Source organism: Odocoileus virginianus, chromosome 27 (genome assembly GCF_023699985.2).
Source record: "Odocoileus virginianus isolate 20LAN1187 ecotype Illinois chromosome 27, Ovbor_1.2, whole genome shotgun sequence".
Lineage (NCBI taxonomy): Eukaryota > Metazoa > Chordata > Mammalia > Artiodactyla > Cervidae > Odocoileus > Odocoileus virginianus.
In genome coordinates this window covers 42682600-42698497 of record NC_069700.1, presented here as the reverse complement: position 1 = coordinate 42698497, position 15898 = coordinate 42682600, and the positions used below count along the sequence as shown (strand labels likewise).

General features: G+C 58.6%; 2 protein-coding genes across 2 annotated transcripts in view; one reads left to right on the top strand and one right to left on the bottom strand.

The window, feature by feature from the left end:
* The first annotated feature begins 2040 nt into the window (after window positions 1–2040).
* Window positions 2041–5663, top strand: CYP21A2 (cytochrome P450 family 21 subfamily A member 2). The gene is given in 11 exon segments (XM_070456752.1): window positions 2041–2198; window positions 2201–2338; window positions 2436–2525; window positions 2633–2787; window positions 2999–3094; window positions 3207–3308; window positions 3411–3497; window positions 3663–3863; window positions 4400–4578; window positions 4659–4762; window positions 4863–5663. Coding segments are annotated over 11 exon segments (1488 nt in total). The 5' UTR covers window positions 2041–2137; the 3' UTR covers window positions 5138–5663.
* TNXB (tenascin XB) overlaps window positions 5178–15898 on the bottom strand; it is a 56248-nt gene continuing 45527 nt past the window's right edge. The window contains 19 exon segments of the mRNA XM_070456750.1: window positions 5178–5469; window positions 5815–5978; window positions 6062–6223; window positions 6315–6411; window positions 6504–6655; window positions 6749–6881; window positions 7005–7135; window positions 7226–7369; window positions 7475–7594; window positions 7808–7945; window positions 8057–8179; window positions 8439–8697; window positions 8699–8775; window positions 9093–9416; window positions 10439–10726; window positions 11966–12244; window positions 12598–12885; window positions 13499–13846; window positions 14229–14552. Of these exon segments, the coding sequence (XP_070312851.1) occupies window positions 5368–5469; window positions 5815–5978; window positions 6062–6223; window positions 6315–6411; window positions 6504–6655; window positions 6749–6881; window positions 7005–7135; window positions 7226–7369; window positions 7475–7594; window positions 7808–7945; window positions 8057–8179; window positions 8439–8697; window positions 8699–8775; window positions 9093–9416; window positions 10439–10726; window positions 11966–12244; window positions 12598–12885; window positions 13499–13846; window positions 14229–14552 (3653 nt within the window). The 3' untranslated portion in view covers window positions 5178–5367.

The window sequence follows — 15898 nt, the reverse complement described above, 5'->3', positions numbered from 1 at the left end:
GGGGCCCAGGTTCGATCCCTGCCAAGGGAACTAGTTTCCACATACCACAGATAAGAGCCTCAACTTAAAAAAAAAAAAAAAAAAATCCCGCATGTTGCAACTGCAGATCTAATTTTCCCAATGCTGCAACTAAGACCATGTGTAACCAAATAAGTTAATATTTTTTTACAAAAGCATTCTGATCTTCTTCAGCATTTCAGAGGCTTCTTAGGGCTATTGTCTACATGGCCTGGTCATTGCCTGTCAGATCTCTCCCGAAATCTGGTCAGCATGGTGGTGGCATAAAGCCACGTATAAGAGTCAAACATTCAGATATAGTTGTGGCAAGACAGAATGTAGGGCCTGAGATAAACATGAGGAATGAGCTGGCTGTTCCTGCCCAACCCCAGAAATCCCATGTTTTCTCCCTCCCAGTCCTGGGCCTGGGTTAGGCTGAGCTGAGCCTCTCCTATCAGGACCCCGAGCAGTGAACTCTTTAGGCTAGTTGGCACCACAGCTGGGATATTGACCCAGGCTCTCTGGTGGCAGAGTCATGCTCTGGTTAAAGCTCTAAGGTCTTCTGGCAGAGAAAGAATGGAGTATTGGGGGATGTGTGAACTCAGGTCAGCTCTAAGCTCTCACCCCACCTCCTAGGTGCCCCAGCCTCCCACCGAGTCCTGCCGCCCCTCTTTAGCATGACCTCTCCTATGAGTCCTTCAACTGCCCCCTCACCCATAACACTGGCCCCTGATAGCCCTACTTAGTCCACTGGGACCCCAGCCCTCATGGCAACATCTCCCTGAAGAGGGCTGGGCCCCTGATCCCAGCTGTGGCTATCAAGTTCCTTCCTGAGGACTTTGGAATCGATGTGGGGCATGTTTGACCACGCCATTAAAGCCCTCTTGTCCTGGGGCTAGACCCATATTCTGTGGAGTCTAACCCCGAAAGCAGTCCTCTGCCGCCTGCACCCGGGAGCGCAAGCAGCTTGACTGCAGTGGGAGGAGAGGACTGCAGACAGAGAAGGAGGGGACTTCCCTGGTGGTCCAGTGGTTAAGAATCCACCTGCCAATGAAGAAACGGGTTGGATCCCTGGTCTGGGAAGATCACACATGCTGTGAAGCAACCAGGCCTGTGGGACCCAACGACTGAGCCCGAGTTCTCGAGCCCACGAGCCTCAACTACTGAAGCCCACGTGCCTAGAGCCTGCACTTCACAACAACAGAAGCCACTGCAATGAGAAGCCCGAGTATCACAGCTAGAGAGTACCCTCTGCTCGCCACAACTAGAGAAAGCCCAGGTATGGCAATCCAGGCCCAGTGCAGCCAGGAATAATAAACAAATGAGAGGAGGAAAGAAGCGTGAGGAAGCAGCCATGTCTCTGGGCTCTAGTTCACAATCCCTGGCTTTCCAAGGCCAAGAAGGTCCCTGCTACATGCCTGCTCTTGGATTCTGTGAGATATCCCTGTATTTGTATAATAATTCTTACTTTTGGCTCAAACTAGCTCAAGTGGGTCTCTTTTCCTTGCAAGCAAAGAGCGTCAGGTACAGGGTAAGAGCTCTAAACTGGGGAAACATTTAATTCTTCAACTTTTGAGCATAAAAAGAGGCACTATTACTGATGGTCCTCGGACTATAGGTATAACCTGGGATAACACATGCAAACTAGGACATGTGGTTCCCCTATCTGTAAGTTAAAAGGAAAAACCACATCACTTTCATCTCATTTCGTGCTTTAAAGGCCATCTGGGAGGGCACATTAGGCATGGGTTGTCATTCTTCTCTCAGACAAACCCTGTGGCAGGAAGCTGGTCCAAGGTGGCGATGGGTGTGGTGTGGGGGTGGGAGAGGCCTTATGGATATGTTTTCCTGAACGGTTGACAGAAAGCTGATTCTGGCTGTTAAAGAAGGTCAGGGTTGTGTTTCCTTTCCTTTCCTCTTGATAGATGAATGGGAAAAGGCCTGCTCTTTGATATTGGATTTTCGAAGGCCAAGAGGATGGACGCCATTGCAGGAATGTACTGTTTTGTGGGCGGGACAGTGGGCAAGGACCTGAGGCAAGGAGTCGAGGGAGGCTTCAGAACAGCCCAAGTAGCCAGATGGCTGGAGGTGTGGAGAGCTATAAGTGGCGGGGCCGGGGCCTCTGCCTGGGTCTCCAGCCATGGTCCTCGCAGGGCTGCTGCTGCTGCTCACCCTGCTAGCTGGCGCTCACCCACTGTGGGGCCGTGGAAGCTCAGAAACCTCCTCCTCCCACCGCTGGTCCCCGGCTTCCTGCACCTGCTGCAGCCCAACCTCCCCATCCATCTGCTGAGCCTGACTCAGAAACTCGGGCCTGTCTACAGGCTTCGCCTTGGGCTGCAAGGTGAGGGTCTGCTTCCTTCCTGACCCACAACAGTGAGGAGGGTTGGGGGTGTCCTTTCCTGCTGACTTCCTGCTTTTCCTACCACTCCCCCTTCCAGAGGTGGTGGTGCTGAACTCCAAGAGGACCATCGAGGAGGCTATGATCAGGAAGTGGGTGGATTTTGCCGGCAGACCCCAGATACCATCCTGTAAGGGGTTGCTTGAGGGGAGAAGCAGGGCTTTGGGAGGCAGGGGAGGTCAGGCCTGTGTCTTCCTTGGTCAAGTCGACCCTCCCACCCCCAACCCCTACTCGCAGACAAGCTGGTGTCTCAGCGCTGCCAGGACATCTCTCTGGGGGACTATTCTCTGCTCTGGAAGGCTCACAAGAAACTCACTCGCTCAGCCTTGCTGCTGGGTATCCGCAGCTCCATGGAGCCCTGGGTGGAGCAGTTGACCCAGGAGTTCTGCGAGGTGAGCCTGGACTCCCACAGTAAGCCCAGGTCAGCTTCACCCCTCCTGGAAGCCCCTCTAGTTTTTTCACTTATATTACCTGAAGCATGTGGCATCTAGTTCCCTGACCAGGGATCAAACCTGGGCCCCCTGCACTGGGAGCAAGAATCTTAGCCTCTTAAATACCAGGGTCATCCCAGGTCTCTATTTAGTTCATGCTCTTTCTCTTCAGCGCATGAAAGTCCAAGCTGGTGCCCCCGTGACCATCCAGAAGGAATTCTCTCTCCTCACCTGCAGCATCATCTGTTACCTCACTTTTGGAGATAAGGTCAAGACTCTCTTGCCCTCACATATGCCTGCCCCCCTCCCCCTGCCCCCTGCAACCCCTCCCTGATCCTCTCCTGGTTCTGCACTGAAAGGATTTCCTCCTTCTCTGGCAGGAGGACACCTTAGTAAATGCCTTTCACGACTGTGTTCAGGACTTGATGAAGAGCTGGGACCACTGGTCCATCCGGATTTTGGACCTGGTTCCTTTTCTCAGGGTGAGGAGGCGCAGCCCCGACACACCTGGTCCTGGGAGAAAGGGTGGGGATGGGGAACAGGCTTCCTTGCCAGCAGCTACACCTTCTTACTCTCTGCCCCAGTTCTTCCCCAACCCTTGGCTCTGGAGGCTGAAGCAGGCCATAGAGAACAGGGACCACATGGTGGAGAAGCAGCTGAGGCGCCACAAGGTGGGAAACGTGTGTGGACCGGGCTCCTCCTCAGCCGGCAGCGGTGACGCTGCTGCCCAGAGCCAGGCAGCTTCTGGGCCATCCCCGCAGTCCTGGACCTGTCGGCACCCTCTCAACACGCTCCCCAAGCCAGGCACTCAGGCCGGCTCCTCCTCCCCTCCCCAGGAGAGCATGGTGGCTGGCCAGTGGAAGGATATGATGGACTACATGCTCCAGGGGGTAGGGAGCCAAAGAGTAGAAGAGGGCCCAGGACAGCTCCTGGAAGGACACGTGCACATGTCTGTGGTGGACCTTTTCATTGGGGGCACTGAAACCACGGCGATCGCCCTCTCCTGGGCTGTGGTGTTCCTGCTTCACCACCCTGAGGTATGCCCTGGAGGCAGGCTAGGAATCCTTCCTGGCAGCCTGGCCAGGGTGGCGGGAACCTATCTCACTGATGGCAATGCAGGCTGTGTTGTGGGGGTAGGACTGGGGTGGGTCAGTGGGGTTGGCATGGGTTCTCCTACTTGGCACAAAGTTTCATGTGAGTTCCTCCAGGGAGTGGTGGAAGTTTGTGCTTCCCTAGTGCTCAGATGGTAAAGAATCTCCCTGCAATGCAGGAGACTCAGGTTCCACCCCTGGGTAGGGAAGCTGCCCTGAAGAAGGGAATGGCAACCCACTCTAGTACTCTTGCCTGGAGAATTCCATGGGCAGAGGAGTCTGGAGGGTTATAGTCCATGGGCTTGCAAAGAGTTGGACACGACTGAGTGACTCAACACACAGACACACACAGACACAGACACACACAACACACACAGACACAGACACACACACACACACACACACACACACACACACACACACACGGTGGAGGTTGGCAGCTGGGGGCTGGCCAGTGACAGGATTGGGGCTCCATTTCCCAGATTCAGCGCCGCCTTCAGGAGGAGTTGGATCGTGAGCTGGGCCCCGGAGCCTCCTGCTCCCGAATCACTTACAAGGACCGTGCTCGGTTGCCTCTGCTCAACGCCACCATCGCGGAGGTTCTGCGCCTGCGGCCGGTCGTGCCCATGGCCTTGCCTCACCGCACCACGCGGCCTAGCAGGTGACTCCGGAGGCCTAGGGATGAACGGCCAAGGCACCAGCGGGGCCTCGGCGGGCCTCTAACTTAACCCTAATCCTCAGCATCTTCGGCTACGACATCCCTGAGGGCATGGTCGTTATCCCCAACCTCCAAGGTGCCCACCTGGACGAGACCGTCTGGGAGCAGCCGCACGAGTTTCGGCCGGGTGTGTGCTGGGGCGGGTGCCCGCGGTGGCGGGTGGCGGTGCAGCTGGGGTCAGCAGCCGGCGGGCCCTGAGTCCCCCGGATCGGTCCTTCCGTCCGCAGACCGCTTCCTGGAGCCGGGTGCGAACCCCAGCGCGCTGGCGTTTGGCTGCGGGGCGCGCGTGTGCCTGGGCGAGTCGCTGGCGCGCCTGGAGCTCTTCGTGGTGCTCCTGCGACTGCTGCAGGCCTTCACGCTGCTGCCACCGTCCGTGGGCGCCCTGCCGTCGCTGCAGCCGGATCCCTACTGCGGTGTCATCCTCAAGGTCCAGCCTTTCCAGGTGCGGCTGCAGCCCCGGGGGGTGGAGGCCGGGGCCTGGGAGAGCACCAGTGCCCAGTGATGGGGGAGGAGTGGGGGGGAGGACTCGGCCAGTCCCGTGCCTCGGTGTCTCCTTTTGTTGCTCCCATACAAACCCCTGCCCTCCCCCCTGTAAACATGGTGCTGTGAGATCGCGGGTGGAGAAGGCTTCCGCTGGTGGCTGGATGGTCAAGGTGGCCCCTGGCTCTTCTCTCGGCGCAACCCCTCAGTGCTCGGCAGTCATGGTGGGGCGCTGGAGGGGTGAGCGACGGCTCAGCCTCCCCTGCCTGGGGGCTGGTAGCTTCTCGGTCTCAGCTTCATTTCCGTGAAGGGCACGGAGAAATCGAAGCCCTTCCAGTAGTACCAGCTCACTCCCTGGGAAGGGGGTTGTTGGGAGAGAGTCAGTGTCTGATATCCAGCTCTCACCTGCTCTCCCCTCTGGGGAGATGTTTCCAGAAATCAGCCATTGTGTCTCCCCTTTTCCTTCTTAAACCCTCAACTGCAAAAGACTGAAGCAGAATCCTGACCCATCCCTTTACATCCAATAAATCATCTCCTCCTCAAGATAACCTGGTGAGATTGGCATTATTGTTCCATTTCACAGGCAAGGGCCCTGAAGCGCTAAGCCATTCAATAACTTATCACAGTGTGTGTCACAGACACCCAGGCAGGTGGAGCCCCAAGCACCCCCAGCTTGGTGTGGCCCCCCAGACCTCTCACCTGGTGGTCCACTGTGCTCCCATAGAGCCCGTTGAGGTTGGCATAGTGGCAGTTCCTGTACCACCAGGCCCCTCGGTAAGAGACAGCACAGGAGATGAGCAAGTTGTTGGGGTCTCGGTCCCGGGCAGAGAAGACACTGCCGCTGTGATAGCTCATGGAGTCCCCTGGCAGGGCGTGGAAGGAGCAGTGAGGTCCTTTTCTCTTCTCTCCCGGCTCTCCCTGCCTGCCCCCCAGGCTGAGCCCTCACCTGCTGTGCCATGGTAGCCTTCCAGGTGGAGGCGGTAGTACTCATCGGCCGAGTCTACTTGGAAGGAGTCGTACTGGGCAAACACGGCCTCGTCCCCAGCCCGCAGATCCACGCGCAAGGAGTAGTCGCCGGCTTTGGTCAGGCTGTGCAGGGCCTCATTGCCTGTGGGTGGGGAGTTTGTGCTCATGGGGGAGTGTGAGTCCACAGGGCCCCAAGCCCTTCCCGGGTCCCTCAATCCCTGTGAGGCACTCACCCAGCCAGAACTCCCCAGAGATGTTCCCAAAACCATGGGCGTAGTCCTCCCAGTCCCTCCAGAAGTCCGTTTTTCCATCCATGCGGCGCTGGAATACCTGGGAGGTAGGTGGAGGTACCGTCAGCCTGTGACTTCTGGCCTGGCAACCCCTCCTGGTACAGACCCCGCGGGCTTCTGAACGCCACCCACCAGCCAGCCACCCCCATCGGTCTCCATGTCACAAAACACGTTCAGGGGTCGCTCGCGGTTGCCATTGAGGAAGATGGTGGTGGTCCTTGATGTGCTGACCCCATTCTGCATCTCCTCCCCACAGTCCCGGGGAAAGGGGATCCGCAGTCCACCTGGGGAGAGGAGTGAGGGGCCAGTTCTTTATTCAGATCCTAGACCCCTGCTACCCAGTCATCCCTGAGTCTCAGGTCCCAGGGCCCGAGTACCAGTGATGAAGGAGGTGGACACGGGGGGAGTGAAGCTGTCGCCCCACATGGCCCGGAGCCATGTGCTGTAGGGGGTGGAGGGAAAGAGGCCGCGGAGCTGGTGAGAGGTGACCCCTCCTGGGAGCAGGATCTCCTACAGAACAGACAACAGGCCGTCAGGGGAGAGGGAGGTGGTGCCCACCCCCAGAAGCAGAGGCAGCCTCTCTGGACTGAAACCCAGGGAGGGAGCTGGCCTGAGGAGTAGGGCTTGGGGCACCTGGGTCTGTCCCCCTGGGGTGTTGAAGCTGAGCAGGTAACCAGTTGGGGAGACTTCTGGTGCCGTCCAAGTGAGCAGGGCTGTACGGGGGGTCACTTCCTTGGCCTCCAAGTCCTGGGGCGCCTCCAACCCTGAGAGCAGGAGGAAGAGAAGGTGAAGATGAGGCCCTTCCTGGCTCTCTTGCTCCTTCCCCCCCTTCCCATGCTCCTCATGGACCACACCTGTGGTGAAGGTGATGCTGGCTGGGGAGGTGAAGTTGGGGCCCCGAAGGCCACGCAAGGTTGCCGTGTAGTTGGTGTGGGTCACCAGGCCCTGCAGGGGGTAGTCCATGGCACTGCCAGGGGCTGAGGCCTGGAGGGAAGGGGCTGGGAGGGGGCAGGTATCAGGGCTGCCCTGCTGGAGCCCAGCCTGCCCTCCATTCCCCCTCCCTGAGTGAGTGCCCCCCAGAGGCCTCAACCAGCCTCACTCACCCCCTGGGGCTGTGACCTTGACGTCATAGGTATCCACCGGGGTCTGAGGGGGCTTCCAGTGCAGCAGGGCGGATTCATCAGTCAGGTTCAGTGCCCGCAGCTGGGTGGGGCCATCAGGAACTGGGAGAAGGGCGGAGCGGGGGGCGGCGGTGCTCAGAGCTGGTCCCATCTGTGTTCCCCACCCGTCAGCTTCCCAAACTCCGCTGCACCTTTTGTCTGCCATTGGAGCCTCCAACACCCCCCGTTCCCCTCCCCTTCCCCATTCACTCTCAGCTCCTACCGGTGCCCTATTTTCTCCCCCTACTTCCTGCCCGGGGTCCCAGTCCTGCTCACCTGTGGTCAGGAAGCCTGTGAGAGGCTCACTCTCCTCAAAGCCACGGACGGAGACCACAGTCACCTCGTACTGAGCGCCTGGGATCAGCCCCTCGAGTTTCTGGGTCCGGCCATCCACCTGCACACTCTGTGGCTCCCCTGGAAACACACAGTGGGCTGGCAGGGGGGCGGCCGGGGAGGCAAGGAGCAACAACGGGGCGGGCAGGGTGCAGGTGGAAAAGAGCAAAGACACAGGCCGAAGGGTATTACCTCCATCTGCCAGTTGGTAGGAAACTTTGAAGCCGTCCACCCTGGACGTTGGGGGTGTCCAGCTGACCCTGGCTGAGGTCTCCCTGATTTCACTGAATTGGAGGTCACGGGGGCTCTCCAGAACTGATGGGAGGGATGTGCAAAGGAATGATGATGAGGGCACGGGGTGGGGAGGCTCCTTCTCCTGGGGTCCCACAGACTCCAGACATGCTCGCCACCACACCCCTTTCCTCTGGACCTGGTAATGGAAGCTGCTCTGCAGATTCCAGGCTCTCTACCACTCACCAACTTCCGCTCTGCCTGTGGCACTAGGTCCCACCCTACAAAGTATAGGACCCCCACTTTGGGGCAGGGCACCTCTGTGCCCAGGATGGAACCTCACCTGGGCTGAGGGTCCGGGCTGTGCCCTGGATGCTGTCGGCCTTGTGGGGCCCACGCAGCCCGTACAATGTAAGGGTATACAGGGTCCCTGGATGCAGGTCCCGCAGCACGGCCGAGCGCCGTGTCCCTGGCACTGTCAGCTCCCGCTGCAGCAGGGGACGTAGCTGCGGTTCCAGGGTGCTTGGAGATGGGACTCCGAAGCGGAGCAGGAAGGAGTCAAAGGCCTCGGGTGGGGCCTCCCAGTTGAGCCGCAGTGAACTCGGTGGTCACATCAGTCACCGACAGGTGGGACAGCCGGGGCCCCGGCTCTCCGGGGGTCTGACCTGCAGGAACTGGCCCTGCAGAGTGTGTGGGAGAGAAGGGTTTGCAGACAGAAGCACACCAGCTAGGTGCCCTGCGGCAGGTCCCTTCCTGGCCCTCATTTCCTTTCTATAAAAAGGGGCTAGTGAGGGGCTGCCACCCATAATGACAGGTCAGACCCATGATGACAACATGCTTGTCGGGCCAAGGCCTGCCGGAGCGCCCCTTCCTCCCTCCATGGTGCCCCCTCACGTTCTTTCCCCGTGGGCACCACTTCTGGGCATCCCCTTTCGCCTTCCCAGTCCCAGACTAGAGGCAGCCAAGACCAGGACGCCAGTCCCTCTCTGGGCGGTACCTGTGGTGCCGTCAGCTGAGATGGGCCCCAGGCGCTTCCCTTCATGGAGGCCATAGAGGAAGAACTTGTAGGAGGTGCTGGGCTCCAGGCCAGACACGAGGACCTTGTTCTGGTCGCCCCCCACGAGCAAGGCCTGGGGCTGCCCATCTGTGTCCTGATACTGGACCACGAAGGAGTCGAAGGGGCCCCGGACCACACTCCAGGAGAGGCGCAGGGAGTCCGGGGACACGTCCCTCACCGCCAGCACCCCTAGGCGGGGCCCTTCAGGGAGCTTGGGGGCCTCTGTGGCTGGGCTCCAGGGCGCTGGTGTGTCCTCTTCTGGGGCTGTGTGGGAGAAGCCCAGGGAGAAGCTGAGTGTGGGGTGGGGGGTGCAGAGGGGCCCTCCCACTGCATCTGACCTTCCAGAGAGGGAGGGTGTCAGGGCTCAGGTTGAGGGGGGGTGCCTTTTCCATCCTGGCCACAGCAGCCAAGTGGAGAGAAGACAGGGACGTAGGCTCTCCTAGCATCTTCCTTCTCTTGAATGTGCTGCATCCCTGCTGAGACCCTGACTCCCCCGCCACCACCACCCAGGCCTCTCTGAGCGCCAGCCTGGCAGCCCCATGACCTCTCTGTGGGGCTCCCATGCTGCCTGAATCCCTCACTTGTTTTCTCCTTCTCTGTCTCGAGGTCTCAGCGTGCCCCACTCTAGATGTCTGCATGGGCCCTGCTCCCTCCCTAACCCCCCAGGGCGGCCTGAGCCTTGGCATGAGGCAGGACTCACTCAGTCCCTCTCTGAGCTCAGGGCACATGGGCCTCCCTTCTGTGAAGACCTGAGGATCGAACAGGCAGGAGAATTTGAAAAGCGAATCCCATCAGCCAGGCTGATGTGGGGTTGGAGGGGAGGGGGCGATATTAGGAAGTCTGGAAGGGGAACTCCATCAGTGCAGTCACTCCTATTGCTTTCTATGCTCCTTGCCTGCCTTGTTTTCCAGTAATTTTCCATTTGAGAAAATGCTCCTGACTCATCCACTGGAGGGGGTTTGCCTTATCCGGGCAAGGCCGCTGCCTGCTGGGAGGTAAGAGAAGATCCAGTAGGGTGATAGGGAGCAGCTGGCAGCTGTGGGGCTGGGTAGGGGGGGAGGGGCGGGGAGGCGGGAGGTTAGGGACCCTTGCCAGGGCTTTGTCTTTCTGCTTGTTTTGGCTCTGCTTTTGACGGACCCCTCTATCACTGTTCTGAGGCTCTTCCTTCTGAGCCCTGGGCAGGGCCCCCTTGCGCCTTCACCTTGACCACGCCTGCATGACGAAAGGCCTGAGGACATGCATTCAGGCCGGTTTGCAGGGACCAAGCAGCATGGCCTCCTGCTCACCTGTCATTCCCAGGACAGAGGCGGGGCCCAGGCGCTGTCCTCTAAGGAGCCCATAGAGCAGAAACTTGTATTTCCTGCCAGGCTCCAGGCCCTCTACGGTGACCTCCCTCTGGTCTGCAGCCACAGGCACCATCTGGGGCTGCCCGTCTGTGCCCCTGTACTGGACCACGAAGGAGTCAAAGGGGCCCTGGGCCACCGTCCATGAGAGGTGCAGGGAGTTTGGGGTCTCATCCGTCACTGTCAGCTCCCCCAGGCGGGGTGGGGGCTGCCGTTCCTTCTCCAGGGGGGCTGTGGGGAGAGTGGGGGTAGGGGAGAAACCCTTAATTAAGAGCTGCCTTTATCTCAGCCCTGGCAACTTCTGGGAGGAGGGAGGGTCCTCCCCCCACCTGGGGAGACAGGCTGTCCCAGCCCCGCCCTTCCAAAGGAGCCCAGTTTTTGCCTCTGGGGGGCCACTGCCCAAACTTCTGGCCCCCACTGCCTCCTCTCTGTGATGAGGGCGCAGTAAATGCGGGAAAGATCACCTCATGAGAGAGGGCAGGCTGGGGTTGCAGGAAGGGCCTTAGTTTCCTCTCACCCCTGACCCCCAGAGCCTGGAATGTGGCCAGAGCTGAGAAAGGTGCCCAGAGGATGTCTGGGTTGTCAGGGAGACATCCCCAAACAGTCAGAGCTGGCCCGGGCAGCCAGCCAAGCTCCTGGGCTCCCATCGCTGGCCATGACCTCCCCCTGCCTTGCCATCAGCCTGGGCTCTCCTTGCCACCTGCTTCCAGTCAGCACTAACTCCACTAGACCAAGGTGGATGGGTGGGGCAGGGGGAGAAGCCAGGGGCAGAGCTGAGAGGATGACGGGCAGAGCAGAGCACAAAAGGGACTTGTCTAGGTGAGCGTGGGTGCTGACTGATGAGGGTTGGAGAAGCCTGTATCCAGTCTCCACAGTGAGGGTTTGGGGAAGATAATTATGGAGTCTGAGACCCCCCAGTCCTCAGCTGGCCATGTGCCCCATCCTTGTCTGGCCAGGGTGACTCATGGTCCTAGAGGTGGGGTAAGGGTCAGTGACCCACCTCCACCCCTTCCTCAAGGGGCTGAGTCATGGTCACAAGACACCAGATTTTTCCATGGTCTTTCTGCAGCCAAACCCTCCCATATTTTCCACTTCTTGCCATAGAACTGGAATGGAGGGAGGAGGATGTGAACATTTATTGAGCCCCATTAGTTATTATTCATAACCATAATGCAGGTCTGGAAACTGAGGCTCAAGGGAAAGAAGTGGCCTGTTCAAGCCCACATAGCAGGCAGTCAGAAGTTGAACACAGGTCTGCTTGGCTCCAAAGTCTGAGTTCTTTTTATTATATTGCCAATAAGAGATTGAAGGAAATAAATGTTTAGAACAGTGCCTGGCATTCAGTAGGGACTCAATAAATATTTGCTTTTGGTGTTATGATTGCCATGTCGAAATCCCCGGGGCCAGCTCTGGGGGCTCAGATGAAAGACAGCTCTGGAAAAGGCTGTGGGCGGGGGACCCGGGGCTCACCTGTGCTGCCTTCAGCGGAGATGGGGCCCAGTCGTTTCCTGCCTACCAGCCCATAGAGCAGGAACTTGTATTTCCTATTGGGCTCCAGGCCGGGGATGGTGACCTCACGCTGGTCAGTGGCCACAGGCACCACGCGGGGCTGCCCGTCCCTGTCCTTGTACTGGACCACGAAGGAGTCGAATTCACCCTCAGGGACGGTCCAGGAGAGGCCCACAGAGTCCGGGGTCACATCCATCACCGTCAGCTCCCCCAGGCGGGGAGCAGGTTTTGTGTCTGGGACTGGACAAGAGAGAGGTGCATGGAATGTGACAGAAATGAAACAGGCAGCCTCCTCAGGGTGCTAGGGTCTAGGTACTGGCTCTGGGTGCTGGGAGGGGATGACAAGGTCACAGGTCAGGAGGAGGGGAGGCAGAGGAGTAGGGATTAAAGAGGGGCCAGGGAAGAGAACAAGTGTTCCTGGGGATATTGGAGGAGTAGGATAGGAATGAGACGGTAACCAGGTACTCAGGACTTGGATTTCACTGAACCCGCCAAATAAACTGGGGTCTGGGGTGTGGAGCACGGAAACATGAAATTCCACAAGGGAGTGGATGATGGTCAGGTGGCAAAGGCGGCCTCCAGCCCTCACTCACGAGTCTTTGCGTCTGCAGAGACTGGGCCATGTCGTTTCTCATCCCGGAGTCCGAACAGCAGGAACTTGTACTTGCGGCCGGGGGCCAGACTTGAAACTGTGACCTCTCGGAGGTCTCCACCCACAGGCACTGTCTGGGGCTGCCCCTGCACATCCTTGTACTGGACCAGGAAGGAATCGAAGGGCCCCTGCTCCACTGTCCATGAGAGGCGCGCTGTGTCCGAGGTCACGGCTGCCACCACCAGCTCCCCCAGGCGGGGTGCCAGGGGGGGCTCTGTAGTCAGGGAGGCTGGAACGGAGCAGAGAAGGCTGTGGTCAATGACAGGACCCTGGGCCAGAGTAGGGGGGCTGCTCCCTGGCTGTGAAATGATCATTTGTAGCAAACTCTTCTTAACTGCTACATGTGTCCCAGGCACTGCTATAGGCAGTTTGCAAATAGTGCATTTAATCTTCACACAGCCGCTGAAGTAGGTGCTTTTATCCTTAGCACCCTTGTTGCGTGGGCATCCATGGTGCAGAGAGGTTAAGAAACATTTGCAAAATGAGTACCTTCAGAGCAGGATTCAACCTAGAGAACCTGGTTCTCCATCTGTGCTCCAAGCTGCTAAAATGCTCGGTCAGGGAGGCTGAGGAAGTCACACATGAACATCTGAGCAAGTCTGAGGGTCCAGATCATGAAGGAAGGAAGAAAGCTGAAACGTATGGGGCAGAGGCTACCTGCCGAGCTGACCCTGAGCACACCGTCCGTCAGTCCTCATGCACTTCGAGCATGGAGTGGGATCCTCAGCACCACGTGAGGAAAGAGAATAGGCTCCATTTGTGAGAAGTGCTGATATCCCAAAGAGGGAAACAAGAGGGAAACAGAGGGAAACCTATGGCTCAGGGCTTATTCTACTACTCACCAGTCACGCCCACGGTGGACACGGGGCCCACGCGCCGCCTCCCATGCAGGCCGTACAGGTTCATCTTGTACTTGTGTCCTGGCTCCAGGCCCCCAATGGTCACCTCGGTCTCCTCACCCCCGACACGCACCACCTGGGGCCCGTCCCTGCCCTTGTACTGGACGGTGAAGGAGTCGAAGTGGCCCTGGGGGACGGTCCAGGAGAGGCTCAGTGAGTCTGGAGAGGATCCTGTCACTGTCAGCTCCCCCAGGAGGGGCTCCTCGGGGGGCTCCGGGGCCTCTGTGCTGGGTTCCGTGGGGCTGGGGGTCTCCTCCATCTCTGTGGGGCTGGGGGTCTCTTCCTCTGCAGCTGAGAAGGAGGAACACACAGAGGGTGAGGCAGGGTCCCTGGGAGACATCCTTGGGTCTCCTCCCGAGCCATGGTCCCCACTGGGGACCCTGAGGTCAGTTCAGAGGAGCCTAAGGAGGCTGGTGGTCCTGCTCAGTCCACACCTCACAGACATGCCTGGAGTCTCTGGTGTCAGCTGTGGGGACCTGGGTCGCCACCAGCATGGCTCACAGAGGCCCTTCTCTGCCCAGGAGGACACTCTAGTCCTCAGGGAGCCCAGGGGAGGCACATAGGGCATCATGGCTCAGCCTGGAGGAGAGGGGCCTCCCGCACCCCACTCCCCATCACCTGAGGGGGTGATCTCCCACTAGGTCCCACCCTGAGGCTTCCACCACACACTCACTGGTCACCCCGATGACAGAGACGGGGCCCACACGCTGGCGGTCGTGGAAGCCGTACAGGTTCATCTTGTACTTGTGGTCTGGCTCCAAGCCCGAGACGGTGACCTCGTCCTCGTCCCCGGGCACCCTCACCACCTTGGGCTGCCCGTCCCCATTCTTGTACTGGATCAGGAAGTGGTCGAACTGGCCCTCGGGGATGGTCCAGGAGAGGCTAAGGGAGTCGGGGGTGGCATCTGTCACAGTCAGCTCCCCCAGGCGGGGCTTGGTGGGAGGCTCGGGGACCGCGGTGGATGGGGTTTGGGTGGTCATGGAGTCGTAGTCCAGAGCTGCACAGAGACATACAGGATAGGTGAGGTCTCCTCAGTCCTCAGTTCAGCGTACAAAGGGATGTATTACAAAAATAAAATAATAAGGTACAGGACATGTCTGTCCACAGGAGCTCTAACTCCTCTTTCTCTTAACTCTTTCTTTCTGGTCCCTTGAATGTTGGCCTTCCTGGCACCTTAGCCTCATCCACCCTGCTCTCACCCCTACCTACCAGCACCCTTCCTCACACACGGGCCCACATGGCCACTGTGCTCTGGGCCTCCCTCCACTGCGGTCTCACGGCATCTGAACTCCTTTTGGCTCATGTCTTGGCCCCCAAGCATCTCAGAAGAAGCCCCATCCCCCTTCTCTAATCAGAAACCCGGAGTCTTCTTGGATCCATTCCTGTTGCCATCTGCTGTCCTCCTGGGTGGTGCTAGTGGTAAAGAACCCGTCTGCCAAAGCAGGAGACTAAGAGATGTAGGTTCAATCCCTGGGTCAGGAAGATCCCCTGGAGGAGGTATGGCAACCCACCCCCATATTCTTGCCTGGAGAATCCCATGGACAGAAAAGCCTGGCTACAATCCATGGGGTCACAGAGTCAGCCACGACTGAAGCGACTTAGCACGCATGCACCAACTGCTGTAAGACTCAGAGCATCTCTCTGGAGACTCTCTCTCTGGAGTTCCTCCTGCATCTTCTCACTCCCCACACCTGCAGCCCCGCCACCCTTGTCTGGGACGCCCTTACCTGTCACCTGGGTTACCACCTCCCTATGAATCTCTGCCTCCCTCCTCCACCTGTTCTTCACAGGGAGCCAGAACGAGCCTTTAAAAGCACATCCGAGGGTCTCAGTCTCAGCATAAAACTGAGCAGCAGTTGTCTCTATTCTGGGAGAGAAATTCCTGGCTCCCTGAGCAGTCCCAACCTCTCTATCCCCATCTCAAGACTATCTCTCCCACCCCAAGAATTTCATACAAAATCCTCTCTTGTGCCATGATGTTCCTAGTACCGACTGAGACCCTTCATCCTGTCTGTAAGTGTTACCAAGATAATGCCTGCCGGTCGTCAAGTCTCAGCTGTCCCGTGGGAACCTGTGGACACCCGTGGGCAGGCAGGCTGGTGTTGGCCTCACTGCCCAGTTTTGGCCTGGCCGTGGGGCTTCCCGTCACCTACACATCCCCCTTTGCTGGTCCACAGCCTGTCTGTGAGCCCCGTGGGATAAGAACTGGTTTCTCTGCCACGTTCAAGGTTTATCTCAGTGAACTTCCTCAGTGCTTGGCTCAGGCCACCCACATCTTTCTTGAACCACTGGTGTCACAAGTCTGTTAACACCCAAACCGTGAGGCTAGGGGGCGTTTCAGTC